General features: G+C 31.7%; 2 protein-coding genes across 2 annotated transcripts in view; both read right to left on the reverse strand.

Annotated features, from left to right (window-relative positions):
• LOC148281177 (uncharacterized) overlaps positions 1-8,821 on the reverse strand; it is a 197,633-nt gene extending 188,812 nt beyond the window's left edge. Inside the window, exon 1 of the mRNA XM_088227051.1 lies at positions 6,630-8,821. Within this exon, the coding sequence (XP_088083177.1) occupies positions 7,183-8,097 (915 nt within the window). The 5' untranslated portion in view covers positions 8,098-8,821 and the 3' untranslated portion in view covers positions 6,630-7,182. The remainder of the gene's footprint in view (positions 1-6,629) is intronic.
• Positions 1-12,374, reverse strand: part of LOC148281178 (uncharacterized) — a 189,995-nt gene extending 177,621 nt beyond the window's left edge. Inside the window, exon 1 of the mRNA XM_088227124.1 lies at positions 12,242-12,374. Coding sequence (XP_088083250.1) covers positions 12,242-12,287 — 46 coding nt within the window. The 5' untranslated portion in view covers positions 12,288-12,374. The remainder of the gene's footprint in view (positions 1-12,241) is intronic.
• Positions 12,375-15,224: the final 2,850 nt, after the last annotated feature.

Raw genomic sequence — 15,224 nt, forward strand, 5'->3', positions numbered from 1 at the left:
TATATCTCTGATTTCTACGAGTTTCCTAGCAACTTCGATTGATTGCTTATATTCGTACTTTGTGTAGATAAATTTGTGGTCCAGTGGTAGCGCCGCAGATTCACGCATTAGAAGTCGGACATTCGAATCCAGCTCTACCACAATTTGATTCCCAATTCGAAATAGCGAATTATTTACAATATAATTTTTATATAAAAAACAAATAACCATAAATACGATTACTATTCAAATTTTATTGAATCAAGAGGAATAAATTAAGTTTTAATTTTTTCTCTATGTACAGTAGTGTTTTCATTCTTGGTTTCATAAGCGATTACGAAAAAAATACTGAAAGTCCGGTGTTTTCATAACAAAAAAGCATTCTATGTCATCAAATACAGCTGAACAGAGGCTGTGTTCGGGCGTATAAAGAATACAGTTCTATGCAAGAAATAGAACTCAAACCCTGAACGAGTATTTTCGACTCGATGCCTACTCTCTGAATAATGAAATTGAGGGGAAGTAAGTGACCTTCAAGTGTAGTGGTTGGCGTGTTCGCCTACCATGCTTGAAGTTCTGGGTGCAATTCCTGGAGGAAACACCAAATTGCCGTAAATATTGATCATCTCTTACATTACGGCCTTATACTTCTGGTCCGAGTCCAGGGACAGTGAAATATTGTGGTTTAAATGTGTAGACCTTTTAAACAAATATTTCACGTCGACCCTGCCAAGAATCAAATCAGGGACTTAAAACGTAGTAAGCAAACGTGCTCTCTATTATTTTATGAGAAAAAAAAACCAAGTCGATTTCCTTTTTCAGATTTTTACCTAAGAGTAACCGTAGTGTAAAACACTCATTTAGGGTTCTTGACGTATTTCACTTACTGAAATGTACTGTTAATTCGTCCTGATTATAAAGGGTACATACCTCATTTGAAGCCTGTTTTTCATGCTTAATTTGTAGTACAACAAATCCATAGATTATGGTGTCAGGCTTTTATAGCTATTTTCATTATGTTATATTTTTAGCTGCTATTTAGTTAATTTTGATTTGGTTTTTATACTGAAAATAATTTCATGATAAATATATTAATATTCGAAAAAATCTTGCATAATACAAAAGCAAAGTTCAAATAACTTCCAAGTGTAATAAATTATTTTTTTATAAAAACCCTACTTTAGTTTTTAGTTTATACAGGTATCTTCAAATAACTGTTCAATACTTAAAAATTGATTTATATTGAAGTTAATATTGGTTTATTTAAAAGTAAAATAATTTCTGGTTTAAGGCAGGCGCCGTGGCGCAGTTGGTTAGACGGCTAACCTTGAAACTGGCGTCGCGGGTTCGATTCCCGCCAGTTGCAAGAAAAAAATCAAGAAAGATTTGTTTCTCAATTGGTCTGGGTGTTACGGTGTATTTTTCATTACTGTATTTTATATCTCTTCTATCCTACCTGCTGAAAAGCCTCAAAATAATGGCTTAGCCAATTATTCCTTTAAAAAAAAAAGGGTTTCCCTTTCTATTTCAATTTATTTTATTTTATTTTTCTTATAAAAACGAAACACATTATCAAATAAATTCAATGGATTTAATATATAGGTAGAAATATACAAATATAAAATGTATCTGAATTACATTATGATGATAACTTTTACTTTAACATAATAATATTTATGTTAAATACTTGTTTTAGTGTATTAGTTTATTATTGTACATGTTAGTGAGAGTGAGTATAAATATATATTGTTTGAGGGTGTGTGTATATGTGTATGAGACAATGTGTTGTGAATATAAGTGGACTTATTGAACAATGATTATTTTTAATGGTTTGATGTCATTTAAACATAAAAAGTATTTTCAAATAACCATTTTTTTTTATTAAAAAAAATATTTTTTTTTTTAAATATTTTAAAAACGTATACATGGGTTTGTAACATTTTCTCGCTTTTTTGTAACTCTCCGAATTAAGAAAAATTCTTTTTTTTTGTCTCATTATTCCATTACCTCCCGTGTTACTTTTCAGCGTCCTACTTCAACAGCATTTTTTGTAAAAATTATGTTAATTAATAAAGGTTTTGTAAAATAGAATCATCATTCTTCTAAAATAAAATACGACCCCCATGTTGGCGCCTTTCGTGTGAAGAAAGCAATTTGCAATGTATCTTATCGCATGCGAGATAAGAATTAGCGTGATCTCCGTCTCAGATATAAGAAATGAATGGAATTTAACCAAAGCGTATTTCATTAGACAACATTGTTAAAGTAGATCGATCATACAATTTTCAAATTATTGTTATAACGTGAAATTTTCAAAAGAAGGTACATACATATTTTGACATTATAACAGGCATTCAATTTTGTGGTCAAATATTTTACTTAATATTATTAAATATTTGTATATACTCAGTTACCGACTTTTCTATATCTACCGGTTTCAAGACGTACCCGTCTCTTTGTCAGGACACTAATTAAACCAAAATGCAAAACCCACTATACACCTTCACCATAGCTGTTGAACAAAAATATAAAACCAACACAACATACATTTTAATAACTACATGCACTAATAAGAAGCAGCATTCAATAATTATAATACATAATACACATTTTTATTGTAGCGCAATTATCGAAAAATGTTTATTATTAAGGACATACGTGTTTCATCGATCATGGGCTGTGACCCCCACGACAATACATAGTTGCTTATAAAATTTTATTTATTAAAGTTTTATTTATTCTTCTAAAAAGTTAACGCAATAAAGTTAATAAAGATGTTTAAAAGTATACAGTTATGTGAATCAGGTTTTTTCATCTACTTCTCCCATCATATAACTAAAAAATCTCTTATATTGTATAATAAATTAGCAAGTACAACTAGTAAAGCCTTGGACCGAGAGCATGGGAAATTCAAGAAAAGTCGCTAAGGAGATCCTGCGTGTTCCTTGTCGCAAAGGGTATTCACCAACCAACTCAATCTTTATTAAGGTACTCCATGAAAAAATTATTTCAGCTGATAGCACTCACAGATTTTAATATTAAATGAAAGATTTCCAAATGGTATTTTGAAAAGTTTATCACAAGATAAATGTAAAATATACGGATATGAAGCTCGAGTTTAAATTGTCTTTAAACGATACGTTTTTATTTAGCGACTAGAAAACTATTAATATTAAGCCACCTTAATTGGTGAATCTAATAAAATACAGTTTTTGTAGAATCTCAGTCAACTTCTCAAGGAAGTCCATTGTGAGATTTCATCCCAATAGTCATCTTCTTCGTGAATTTTTCCTTATTAAATATATAATATCCTCCGAACGTTTCTCATTTCTTCGAGTTTTGTATTTTATTAAAAATAATAAATAGTTTTATACGGGATAAACCCCAGTCCAATACAAATATTTAGTTTATTTATCACCCGAAAGTTTCAATATAACATCTGACATGGAAGATGTAAATGAAAAATATATTTCAACATAATTATTAAAAGTACGAGCATGGCATTTCAATTAAGGGTAAAGATTGGGGGAACCCTGTGTCAAAACTGAATAATATTAGTTGCTTGTTCAGTTCTACATTGGTCAAGTTAAAGATGGGTTTTGACTTATGATTTCGGCTCCTGTCTTTCGGGTTTGTGGTGACATCTTATTTCAGTTTTTTTTGTTCACTAGAGCGTTTAAGGGCGAACGTGTTTTCGCAAGAACGACATTTTTGACAAGAGTCGCGTTTAAGTAGCGACCTGTTTTACGGGGGTTGCCACAATACAATTAATAATCGGAATATTCTTTTGTCATGGTATCTACTTAGTCGGTAACATGACAAACTGTATAGTTAATTAACTGGGAGGTATTAGGGTTGTTGTTTATTTTTGCATAAATATTCCTGCCTCTTAAACAGGTTGTACTTAGTTAGGCAGACTAGACATAATCTAGAAAAATCCATAGCCTAAGTATGTGTGTAGTAGATAAAAAAAAAGTTTCTTAATTGTTAAAAAACCATGAATATTATTATCATTATTACTATTTAAAAATGCAAATTTATACCGAATTAACAAGTAAAAATTGAAAGTGTGTTGCAAAAAAAAATGCACTTTTGAAACGCATTTATCGTTTTAAATTTTTTAATACTTTTTTTCTCCGATTAAACCTGAATAATCTTTTTATATTTTATACAAAAGTACTCCTACTTCGTTGCTAAATTAAGTTTGTGGGCAGAAAACGCAAACCATTGCTCTTAGAGAGCAGTGAATCGTTAAAAGCTTTTCCTTTACATAAAAAGTCTCAACTGTCTTATAATATTAACCTTTAATATTGAAGTTGGACATTTATGGCTGACAGTGAGTAAAACTTTTAACTTATAAACTTCTTTTGCCAGTGGATTTATGAAAAAGCTCACATCGTTCACCAGTCGTTAAAAGCTTGGTGTAGCGGTGTATGGAGAAACTTTCAAAAGCTCTTGTCACTAAAAAAGTTGAAAAAGATTTCATAATATTTTGTCCTTTTATAAATTCTAAGTGGATGAATATTTAACTATAGACAGACTTTTCTAGCTGGCTAAAACGGTCAATACCAGTTGTAAAAAAGGCACAAAATACACAAGATTGCAAAAAAAAACAAATTTAATAATTGTAATCTTGTTGATAATTGATCATAAAGCCTTTGGCATTAAGTGGAGTGGTTTTCATGGAGATAATAAATACGTATTAATTGATTAATTAAAACCCCCCTTTTCTTCAGAAAACAAAAAAATAAATATTATCATATTACAATTCGTATTTATGCATTTCGTATGTAAACTTTTTATTAACATTACTATTGATAATTTTTAAAGGGCTATTTTCGTAATATTTTTTTTGTTTTCGTAAAATAAACGCAATAAAGATTTTACGCAGTGTTTTATGAAATTCGTCATTTTTTTCATCACAACAGCCCAGGAAAAAAAATTGAAATCCAACCCAACAGCACAGAACACATATAATAAATTTATGGGTTCTCATCGGAAATTTAACTCTTCAAGTACAATTTTTCATTAAAACAATTTATGTTGTCATTTAAGGCTAAAAATTTTTTCAAATGTAAGTAATGTAAGTAGGAAGGATCTTTTATTGTTACGTTTTTAACAAAGAAAAGTTTTTCTTTATATAATTTATGTTTTGATTATTTAAAACAGAGACAAAGTTGTAAATGTTCCGTTTATTTTTTGGTTTATTTTCTTGAAGCTTGAAATTTCTGAGATCCGACCAAACTGACTATTTACGCAAGTAGATAAAATATAATATGTCTATTTATTGACTTATCTTTTACATACTAACAAAACAAATACAATACCCAAATAAAAAAGAGTGTAAATTTTAAACGAAAAATGCTCAAACAAATCTCTCTTTTGACTAACTAACTAACTAATCATCACGCCATTTCCCCAGAGGGGTAGGCAGAGAGGATAGAACGCCACACCACTCTGTCCTGGCACACTTCCTCTGCTTCCTTCACATTCATACATCTTCTCATGCACGCACGTCGATTATTCCGACTTTTCACATGACCACTTTCAAGAATTTGTTGTACTTGATCATGCCATGTCTTTCTCGGCCTTCCTCGACTTCTACAACCAGACACATTCGCAACATAAATCTTTTTAGCCGTTCTTTCATCATTCATTCGCTCCACATGACCGAACCATCGCAAAAGACCTTTCTTAATTTTGTCGATAATGCTTAACTCAGCCTTGCATTCTGCTCTAATTTCGACATTAGGGCACCTATCATACATTGTTTTTCCGCACATTCGCCTGAGGGATCGCATTTCAACAGCATTCAGTCTACTTTCGTCCCTTTTTTTCCAACTCCATGCTTCGCTTCCATACATTAGGGTTGGTACCAGAACTCCATTATGAACTGCTAATTTAGCCTCTTGCGATAGACACTTATTTGCTACGACAGACTTTAAGGCACCATTAACTCTGTTACCGGCACTAACCCTCCTTTCAATATCCTTGTCCATATTTCCATCTCTAGTAAACATACTACCCAGATATACAAATTCTTCGACCTGTTTCAAACTATCTCCATTTACTACAATCTTACATTCAGTCATAGTTACATTTCTTTCAAAGACCATGACGTTCGACTTTTGCACATTCATTAGCAAATCACTCTCCTTGCACACTTCGTAAACCTTTGTAACCAAGGATTGCAGTTCCTCTTCGCTGTCAGCTAGGAGGACTGCGTCATCGGCGTACAGAAGGCAACTGACAGTTAGATTACTCATTTTCGCTCCCACATCCATACTTTTCAATTCTTTCATACATTTATCCATGTATATGTTGAATAACCACGGTGACATTACACATCCCTGTTTGACTCCTTTAGGGATGTCAAACCAGGAAGTTAATGACCCATTTACCCTTACACACGCTACACTATCTTTGTACAAGGAAGCAATAGCGCGGACAAGGTTGTCACTCACTCCATACTCCGATAGAACCATCCATAATTTTTTCCTATCAACTCGATCAAATGCTTTTTGCAAATCAACAAAAGCGCAAAAAAGCTTCTGGTTTTTCGCCAAAAACTTTTCTGTCATATTGCGTAATGCAAATATTTGATCCATACATCCTCTACCATTCATGAATCCACTCTGTACATCCCATACTTTCTCCTTGGTCACGTTTCTTACTCTTTCTATCAGTATTCTTCCATACATTTTGCCGACAGCGCTCAGAAGACTGATAGCTCTGTAATTCCCACACTCCACCTTAGAACCCTTTCCCTTGTATAACGGCATAACAACTGCCCTCCTCCAATCAGGTGGAGTCCTTTCCTCCTTGAGACACAAGTTAAAAAGTTTATGTAGCCATGTGAGAATTAATTTGCCACCCGACTTAATAAACTCTGCTGCAATACAGTCATACCCTTGCGCTTTACCATTCCGCATACATTTGACAACGCTGATAATTTCTTTCATACTAATCTGACTTACCTCATCATTTGCATTCAGACACACCTCGGATAATGTCGATACATCGGCACCGCCCGAGTTACCAGTGTGCGATTCATAAACTTCCTCAAAGTATTCCTTCCATCTCTCTTTTATTCCACTCTCACTAGTCACCATTTTTCCATCCTTATCTTTAACAACTGTCATGCCTCCGCTTTCACTGCTACTCCTGGAGTTTTTCACAGCTTTCCAGAAAACTTTAATGTTTTCATGGAAATTTTGTCATTTTCATTCCTTCTTCATCCTTCAATTTTTTCTTCCGTTCACATACACCCTGCTTAACCTTTTTCTTACTTTCACCATACACGCGTTTAGCCGATTCATATTCAATTGTATTCTTTTTTACAGCAAGCAAATTTATCCACGCATCCTTGTTTTCTTTAACGAGTTTTTTGACTTCGTCGTCCCACCACGCATCACCTTTCTTTCTCCCTAGCGTTGTCACACCGCACACTTCTTTCGCCGCCTCGCACAGACTTATTTTCAAACACTCCCACATATCGTTTATACCCATACATTCTACATCTTTTTCGTTCAGTCTGTGACTCACAGATCTTTCAAAATTATCTTTTATGTCAGCATTTTGCAGTTTTTCAACTTTGACTCTAGAAGGAGCCTGGACTTTGTTTGTTTGGGACCGCCATCCCTTAAACAGAATCACCCTTGAGACTACTAAAAAATGGTCTGATTCCATCTCGGCCCCTCTGTACACACGTGTGTCGACAGTTACAGGCTTCAATCTAGAGTCAATGATGACATAATCGATAATCGACCTTTCATTTCCTCTCTCCCATGTGTATTGGTGGATTCCTTTATGTTCGAAAAATGTATTTGATACAAAAAGGTTCCATTCCAGGCATACCTCTAGCAGTTTTTTCCCATTGTCATTCACTCTTGCATCCCCAAACATACCTAGAGCTGACTCCAGCCCATCTCTCCTTGTTCCCACCCAACCATTAAGATCTCCAGCCAAAACTATCCTTTCGCTATCTTTTTTCCCATTCATCACATTCATTAGACTCGTCCAAAACTCGTCCTTCTCAGATTCACAGTCGGAGTTGACAGGAGCGTATCCTATGATAACAAGCAATCTTGTCAGTCCGACCTTAAATCTGACAAACATGAGTCTCTCACTTACAAATTAATATTCATTCATGCCCTCTATCATTCTTGGCGATAGAAACGCAGCAACACCCCGGCAAGCTTTGTCCGTCTCAGGGAGACCGGACCAGAGAACCAGAGTATCACCGTGCTCCATCGAACCACTCCCTTTCTTCCAAGTCTCAGAGACACACAATAAATCTATACATTTATTCTTCATTATATCACACAGTTCATTCATCTTATCAGTCATACGTCCTCTTACATTCCAAGTGGCAATTCTACATTCCTGAGAATTCCTCCTCTTTGCGCCTCCCCGAGAGAAGCGACCTGATGGGTTGCGAGCCTCATCTCTCTTTTGTATTTAACAAATTATTGATATATATATCGAAAATGGTCAGCAGATTGATGTTCTTTATACAGATTTTTCTAAGGCATTTGACAAAGTAGATCATAAAATTCTCATGTATAAATTACATGCCTTGGGAATAAGAGATCCATTACTATCATTTATTAAATCGTATCTAATTAGTAGGACACAAAATGTTCGGATAAATAACTATTTATCAACCAGTATTGATGTTACATCGGGTGTACCTCAGGGTGCTCATTTGGCACCCCTGCTTTTCAATTTGTTTATTAATGATGTTGCTAAATCATTCTCTTACTCTCGTTTTTGGCTCTTCGCGGACGACAACAAAATTCTCAAAATAATTCAAACTTTACAAGACTGCTTTCTTCTTCAATCAGACATTAACTCTTTTAACCGATGGTGTAAAGTCAATAAATTAGAACGAAATATTAAAAAATGCAAAATAATGTCATTTCATAGAACAAAACAACCAATTTCCTTCGAGTACCTATTAGAAAACTCCAAAATTGATGTAGTCAAGTCCATCAGAGATTTAGGAGTTGTTCTGGACTATAAACTGACATACAACGAGCATATAGATAATACAGTAAATAAATCACTGAAATTACTTGGCTTCATTAACAGAATATCCTCTGATTTTACTAATGTCCGTACAATCAAAACTCTTTATTGCTCCACTGTTCGCCCTCTTCTTGAATATGCCTCAGTGGTCTGGTCTCCATTCTATGTCAATCGCATAAATCACATTGAATCAGTCCAACTTTGCTTGCTTCGAAAAAAAGCGTGGATGCTTGGACTAAAGAGAGATAATTATTCTTATGCTGAAATAGAGTCAATGTTAACTATTTCTAGTCTACAAAAACGTAGAACTAATATTGACTCCATATATATGTTCGGCATACTAAATGGTATAATCGATGTTCCATCATTACTGGGACAAGTAAAATTCAATATTCCGACTCGTAGATTGAGAAACAATGAAGTACTGTTCATCGATCAGCATAGAACAAACTATGGCCTAAATTTTCCAATGACCCGCCTTTGTCGTATTGTTAACTCAAGACAGGATCTGGACTTTTTTGGTTTAAGTTTACAACGATTTAAACGAGCACTAAATAAATAGTCCAGATCTTGTCTCGATGTCCCTTATGTTTGTCAATGCTTCTTTCTTTTTTCTTTAAATGTTTTAAACTATTCTTTTATTGTAATATTTAAACCTTATAAATTGTATACATGGACAATGTCCGTTAATAAATAAATAAATAAATAAATGTATCTAATTGGATATTGTTAGGAAAAATGCGACAATCTACAAAATCGAAAAAAATGAGTTAGTCTCAGAATCACAATTCAAAAGTGATATTCTTACTTTGGAAAAATAGTTTGATGAGTTTAAACGTACAAATTCTCTGTAAATACCTCGGTGTTTGAACCGAAAACCATGCAACTGGACTAGAAACAACGTAAACTTGCTTTAAGATGCTTAACGTATTATTGCGAATTGAATCCATATGTGGCTAACATGATAACAGTATTGCAAAAATGTAACCCCGCGATAAACGCTTTTTTTGCCAGAATTGGCGACAAGTTTTATTTAATATAAACGGCAGTCAACTTTTAGTGATTTGAGGTTTCTCGTTGGAAGTAAATTTCAAGGTATTTTATGATCTGATTTAGAATGTGAAGCTTTTATTTAAATTTAATTTATATTTGAATCAAAATTTTCCATCTAAATAAAATATATACTTTTGATAATTTTACATTTAAAAAAAGTCAAAAACTATAACATAAAGTTTTTTTTGGGATGCAACTTTGTTTAAAAATGATGACAAAGGTAAAAGTAGTTTTTACATAAAAAAAACTTGAATAAGTAATCATATTTTAAACAAGTTTTTGATGTTTATCATCAATTATTTCAGTTTGAGGTTGGTGCGGCCTAACGCATTTTGCATAACGCCACCCGATTGATGTTGGATTTATTTTAAAAACCCCTTTTTGCTTTTAAAAGATAATTTATATCAAAATATCAATTCATTAAACTTATGTAAGTTTAGTCAGAAAACATTAATACACTTTGTAGGTAAATAAACTAGAAACGATGAACGTGAAAGCGTGACTACAAATATATTGCTTCTTGTAAAACTATTTTTCCGCTTCAGAAACACTCAAGCGTCTTTGTGAGACGAATAATAATGCAGAACTAAGAATTTAAACGTTTGAAGTAGAGTTGATGCAGTAGATACAAAATGAAAGAGTTATCTTGATGAACAAGCAAGCGTATAAAATAATATGTAAAATAAAACAAATACTGAGGCAATATTGTAATATAAAAACAGAATGTTGGTGAAAAATAATCTAATTTAATTAATACATCATCGTAATACTAGAAAAAAAGTAAAGATCAGGTTTCTATTTTTAAAAAAATCTAAGTTGAATAAGGCAGTAAAAAAAATTATGAAATGGGAAAAAAAAGAAACTCTTTAGAATATGTTTGGTTGAAATGTTTAAAATAAAATAAAAAGGATTGATTGCTGCTGTGCCCAGTTATTTATTTTAGTCAGTGAATATTTTTAATACTTTTCTTATTGTGTGCCCAGGACCGAACGATCGAAATCAACTCAACAATATAAATAAACATTTAAATTAGGATAGAAGAAATAAAAAAGTATTTGAATGACATATAAAATATGTTAACAAATAAATTTGAACACTGTACTCACTAAAAAGTCCTCCTTAGAACGTGTTACTCTAGTAAAAAGGACGCTTAAATTAATTTTAATATAAAAAAAATTGGTACAAAAATGTTTTTTTTTCTTCTTTTTCTTACAATACTACTAAACATTAAATTTAATAAACATTTTTTTCCGATAAACTATCCTATAATAGCTTGTCATCCGGTGCTCAGACATTAGTAAAAAAATACATTTTTATTTAACGCTTTTAAGATAAAAATACTGGTTGTTTATAAATGCAACTAATACAAAGGTAAAAATGAATAATAAAGCAAATTATAATTAAAATGAAAAAAAAAAAAAACTATTGTGCGGTCTACTTGAATATTTTTTAACTTTTTTAATTTATTTTTGAGGTATTTGTATTAAATATAATTTCATTATTGTAATAAAACTGTTGTATGACTAATATAACAAACTAAACGTGTAAATAAGTTTACATAAATACCTAATGTTAAATGAAAATTGGTATTTATATTTCAGTGAATCGTAAATTAAAATGGATGAAACAAGGCTGATGTATTGTGTTAGTTGCATTATTAAAAAATTGAATTGAAAAAATCATTTTTTATTTATTGTTTATACGAATTATAAGAAAAACATTCAGTTGATATGTAATTTTATTTTACAAAAAATGTCATTTCGTAGATATCGATGGGCAAATTTGAAAAAAAATGTAATCTTGTATTGAAACGTTGTATTCTGTCAATTTTTTCTGAATTTTAATTAAATTTTTGATGTTTGTGTATATTGTAAGCGGTATTGAATATTTTTGAAGAAAAAAATATTATTTACGTTTTTAAAAAAATATCCAATTATAAAACTTATTTCATTCATTATAACATAATTAAAGTAAAAAACGTTAGTAAAATTGAATCCATCAAATACGAAAAGAGACATTTTTTCCACTACAAAAAAAAAACAATCTATTTACCCCGAATGATAAAACAGGAGTAAGTAATTACTCTTTATTCATCCATCGAAGTTGTAAAAATAACTTTTACTCGTCAACCTTTCAACAAGTTCAATATAGCTTTACGAAAAAAGGAATAAGAACTTACCAAACACGAAAAACAACCTCCTCCACAGGAAGTTCCGGTCCGCCATTTTGCCACTTTGTTCACGTTTTCCTTCCGGTAACAGCCAATCTCATCAATATGGTGATTATTTTCTTAGAACCTAAGAGTCTCCCCCAATAAAGGTGTATTAGCACTCATTAGGGCGTGGGTGAACATTTCGATTGTTTGTCTGTAATAAATAGAAAACCAGCTTAATTATATTGGAAAAAATAAACACATTCTCATAGGGCTCACAAATCAGAGAGATAACGAGAAACATCACTAAACCTATTAAATATTAAAGGTAATGACTTTAATATAAATATTTTTACAGTCATAATAAAACTGTTGTTCATATCTCTTTTGCTAAGCAAATCAATGCTTAGCAAACATTGGTCCAAAGCTTCCTTCTCCCACTCCTTGATTATGCAGATGCATGTTATCCCCATGCTAATCCTAAACTGCTTGATAAATTGAAACGATTGCAGAATATTTGCACACGTCATATCTTAAATCTTCGCCAATTTGACCACATAACTGAATACCGCCCGCAACTACACTTGCTCAGTATAAGACATAGAAGAAACATTCACATTATATTTATTCGTCACAATATTTTTAATAATCCCACTTTGCCTGTTTATCTGAGAGAGCTCTTCTAACCTCTTTCACAACATGGACTATCTCTTCGTACTTGTAACGAGAAAACCCGTTTAATACCCATTCACCGCTCTAATTTTCTTGCCCTCTCTTTTAAAGTAGTAGCTGCTCGATTATTAAATAATCTATTTGCTTATGTCAGAGACGCTCGTTATTTATTTACATTTAAATCAAGATTTAAGTGTCACTATCCTTATAAGTGAGTCGTTCCTTTCTCTTTCTCCTTTCGTTCTCATATCTTATCCTCTTTTCATAGTATAGTGTAGATTTTTAGTAATTTTTGTTTATTTTTAAAAATAAAACTTTAAAATTCTGCATTCTGTACGTAGCATATGCCCATGTACTTGTAATTTTCTCTAACTAAACGGTTGGGGTAGGTAGGAAGAAATTGTCTTAAAGCAATATGCCCGTCCACGTATGTATCATGTAAAATGTTAAATAAATAAATATTTTAAAAGAAAGTAAGTGCATAAGCTAATATTTTTGAAATATTTGTTTGTGTAATGTTTATTTTAAATTACAATATTTTTAAAATTAATATTAGATTTCTTATTTTTTGCCCCAATGTTATAATTCTGAGGCCATTTTGTAAAAACTGTTGGTTAGCCATGAAAATCAAAATCAAGTTGTGTAAGATCGGGGTTCAAATTTCAGACCTTCGATTCGTGAGTCCACAACATTATCACTGGATCCACAACTCAGTTTAAAAATGATTTCATGTTTTTAAAATAAATTGAAAATATAAAATAAACTAAACAGAATAATACATCTTTAAAACGAATACATGCCGAATGGAGCTGAGGCGAATTTTTTAGCTTCTGTTTCTTGATAAATATGTTTGTTAAAAAAATATATTTGATAATTCCCTGATTTGGCTTTGCTGAAAAAGCCTGCATTATAATACTTCAGTTTGTGTTTTTTCAAAAAACAAAACAGCCGTAGTAAAAATGTCCAAACGATATCTCAACAGATATGTGAACGTTTTTAATAAGATAAATATCTCAACAGGGTGTTCATAAAACCCTGTCACATCCGAAACCACGATGATCAGTATAAGCAAGAAGACACATTGGCACATTAAATTATTTTTATAGAAATACAACGGACCGTAGATAATCAGATTAAGAAATGCAAGAGTTACCCAAAACCGTCCGTTACACGTTTGTTGATTAACTAAAAACCAAACTGTTTTTATTTTATTTTAATAATATTTATAGGAATTTTGTTTTGATGTATGATTACTTTTTAAAAACATTGATAAAATAAGATAATATACAAATGAAGTAATATGTGTATGGTTCAGTGGTTGTGTTGTTTTGCTTGAATTATTATCAACAGATCTTCTGTTTCTAAAAAAAAAAAAAAATCTTTTTGGTTACTATATTAATGTTTTAATGAAGTATTACTTTGAAATGTGCAGAGTAAATAAATATTGATGATTACTATATTATTTAATAATAATTATAATTATGTAAATTTAATGTATTATGTTTGTAATAATTATAAATCAAACAAATAAATAGATCCCAAAAGAATGAAGTCCCAACCCATCAATAAACATTTGGACATTCTGAAATTATTAATGATTTTTAATTAATGTTTAAATTTATGAACACTATAATTGAATAAAATAGTTATTTTTTTCGGCCTTGTGGTGTAATAATCAGTACGTTTACCTACAAAGCAAGAGTTCCCGGGTTCGATTCCTTTTATGTTTGATATGAAATATTGTTTTAAAAGGGTGTTTTCACACCAGAATATTGCATTGTCCCTGGACTGGTACCTGAAATGTAAGACTGATCACTGACTGACTTCATGAAACAAAAAAAATGATCATGATACGCTGCGATTGGTGTACTAATGCAGTTGCCCTATGCACCATAAGTGCGAAAAAGGAAAGATGATGATGATGACTACAATTAAATGAACAAAGGATTCTGAAATTGAATGAAAATAGGCTAATTAACAACAACTTTTCATTAGAAATGGATTCGACGAAGACCACGAGATATAATTAAAATTAAAGAACTTAATCAAGACATCGGCACTGGTGAGATTCCTGTCCCACTGTAAATTAATATAGCTTTTTTGAGAAAAAGCTCCAAACAGATTTTTAAAATTAGTTTTGCCTTCAAATTGTGTGAAACAAAGAAATTAAATGAGGAATTTACAGAATCGTTGGAGCTAGAAAATTTTAGGAAATTAAAATTCTTTGTCAAAAAAATGTTTCAGCGCAAAGCTATCTTTTGTGGAAAAGTACAGTTTTTAGCTCGGAAAAAAATCTTCTACGGGTTCAACCTTTACAGCCTGGGTGTTCGTTCAAATA

Source organism: Micrasema longulum, unplaced genomic scaffold, assembly GCF_059751315.1.
Source record: "Micrasema longulum isolate JH-2025_06_02 unplaced genomic scaffold, ASM5975131v1 h1tg000487l, whole genome shotgun sequence".
Taxonomy (NCBI): Eukaryota; Metazoa; Arthropoda; class Insecta; order Trichoptera; family Brachycentridae; genus Micrasema; species Micrasema longulum.